This window comes from Aptenodytes forsteri, unplaced genomic scaffold (genome assembly GCF_000699145.1).
Source record: "Aptenodytes forsteri isolate BGI_AS27 unplaced genomic scaffold, ASM69914v1 Scaffold184, whole genome shotgun sequence".
Taxonomy (NCBI): domain Eukaryota; kingdom Metazoa; phylum Chordata; class Aves; order Sphenisciformes; family Spheniscidae; genus Aptenodytes; species Aptenodytes forsteri.
Genome location: NW_008796078.1, coordinates 593177 through 595410, shown reverse-complemented (window position 1 = coordinate 595410; position 2234 = coordinate 593177). Strand labels below are relative to the sequence as shown.

General features: G+C 40.4%; 1 protein-coding gene across 2 annotated transcripts in view; it reads left to right on the top strand.

The window, feature by feature from the left end:
- The window catches only part of DOCK10 (dedicator of cytokinesis 10), a 144718-nt gene that overhangs the window by 79570 nt on the left and 62914 nt on the right, over window positions 1-2234 (top strand). For both annotated transcript variants that reach the window (XM_009286673.1, XM_009286674.1), the window contains exon 16: window positions 1059-1138. In XM_009286673.1, the coding sequence (XP_009284948.1) occupies window positions 1059-1138 (80 nt within the window). The remainder of the gene's footprint in view (window positions 1-1058; window positions 1139-2234) is intronic.

Genomic DNA, 2234 nt, shown 5'->3' with positions numbered 1-2234 from the left:
AGAAAATAATCTCAGGGGAAAAAAAAAAAAAAAAAAAAAAAAAAGGAGAAAGAAAAATGAAATTGTTTAATCGTTTCCCCACTCCTTGCTTTTGTTTGTTTGCGTCTCCATGACAAACTGCAGAGTGGACATTGGAAGGAAAAAACTTCTCCAAATGTTTGTGCGTAAATTAGCGAGTAGCAGTTTGGGTGGATAGTCTTCCACACAGGTGTAAATCAGGTTAATTCTAGAGCAGAGTCTTTGTTTATACTGGATAAGTGACATGAGAATTGAACCATGAATTTCTTCCTGTCTCTTCTACTCTAAATGTGCCTAGAAATGAATTAATCTAATTAACTTCTCCTGTTCCATTTATATAATATCACATCATAGAAGGATTTAATGTCAACTACAGGGATGGGATCAGGCCCTTAATCTCTTGTGCCGCCTTACTGTTACTGGTTAGAAAACTTTACTAAAATTCTCACCACTCTTATTAGAGTCACCACTGCTGGGTTTGTCTGTCTAAAGCATCTCCTAGATAAAAGGAATTTAGCATCACAGTTTTGGCACTTCCAAATTGCTTGGGCACAAGGAATATGTCTTCGTCCCTTTTCAGCATGGCACTTGCAGAAGCCATGATGCTGTGAACTCCTCTCGTCCCAGTGGTCATTGAATTCCTTTTAGAGAACATCTGAATCAGATTTTAGAAAGAAAAAGTGGGTAAGCTAATTCTCATAAGGTTTGGTTCATCAGTTTCTTCCTCTTCTACAAAATATGCTATAAATTGCTTGCAAAGAGGAGGCAGGAATGAGGTCAAGAAAGGAAAAAAAAAAAAAAAAACCAAAAAAACCACACAAAAACCCAAAAAAAACCCCAAAACAAACCACGTTTCTACCCTGCTGTTGCATTTGATTTGAGTTTAATAGCTAGGTGTATGAATAGGTGTATTTTAAATGTGCTTAATGTATATTTGTATCTTAAATCAGGGTCTGTTTTTCATTTTAGATTAATTCCTATGATGGGTCTCACCTCCCTTGTTCTAATTTTCTAAAATGTTTTCATTTCTGTCATTGCAGAGCAGAGAAGATTAGCAAAATACAGACTATACCTGGCTGTTTGGAGATTGCAGTTGATTGTGTTCCTTTGGAACATCCAAGTATGATTCCACTTTATAAATAATTATTATAATTAAATAGGACATTGTCATAGGCTTTCCAGCCATAATTGCTGCCTTGAGACAGTTCTGGTAGAAGTGTCCATTGTTGTATAGAAAAATGTATGCGGGGGAGTGTTTTTGATTTGTTTTCATTTAATTACACCGGTCTTTGTTACGTCCTGTACCTGGCCAGATATGCCCCACCAGTACGGAACACAACATGCTGAATCCACACGTGATGAAAGTCCAAGGACCACTCTTTGGTTTCTAAGGGATTAGGCCAAAGAGCTGGGTGGACGTCTGTAGCTTGAGGTTAATAGCCTTGCACTGTTGATGGGCTGTGACGCTCATATCCTCTGTGAATTAGCACGTATGGGGCATGCAGCAGGTCTCAAGAATGCAGACTAGATGGAGGACTTCATTCAGAGGCCGTTCTGGCATCAGTGCAGCAACTGCTAAGACAGATGCCTCTAACTGGATCCTTTTATCTCTTTTTAAAGTTTCTGTTTCAAGGGCCACAGTTCTGTGACCCACTGTTGCCAAAAGCTCAGGACCATTGAATTCCTCTGAAGTCTATCATCACACGTCTTTATACCATCTTCATATGGTATTGGATAAAAAAATAGTTTCAGTAACATTTCAAAAGCAATTTTTATTTTTGAAATTAAAAGAAACTGATAGCTCGGAGTAGGCAAAATGCTCCAAAGCAGCTTGGGCCTTGTACTGTTACCTGACTCGGTGTGCACTGTGGCCGACTGAACGTCTGGCTTTAAAGGGTATGTGCTAGTAAAGTGCCTGGTTCCTGTGGAAAGTCAATGAAAATTCCCTCACTTTGCCTTGTGCAGAAGGCAAAGCCAATGAAAATTCCCTCACTTTGCCTTGTGCAGAAGGCAAAGCCAGGGATTGGGAGAATGAAGAGCCACCCACTGTGGGAGAACATCAGGTTCGAGACCATCTAAGGCACCTGAAGGTGCACAAGTCTATGGGACCCGATGAGATCCATCCGCGGGTCCTGAAGGAACTGGCGGATGAAGTTGCTAACTCTCCATCATATTTGAGAAGTCGTGGCAGTCCGGGGAAGTTCCCACTGACTGGA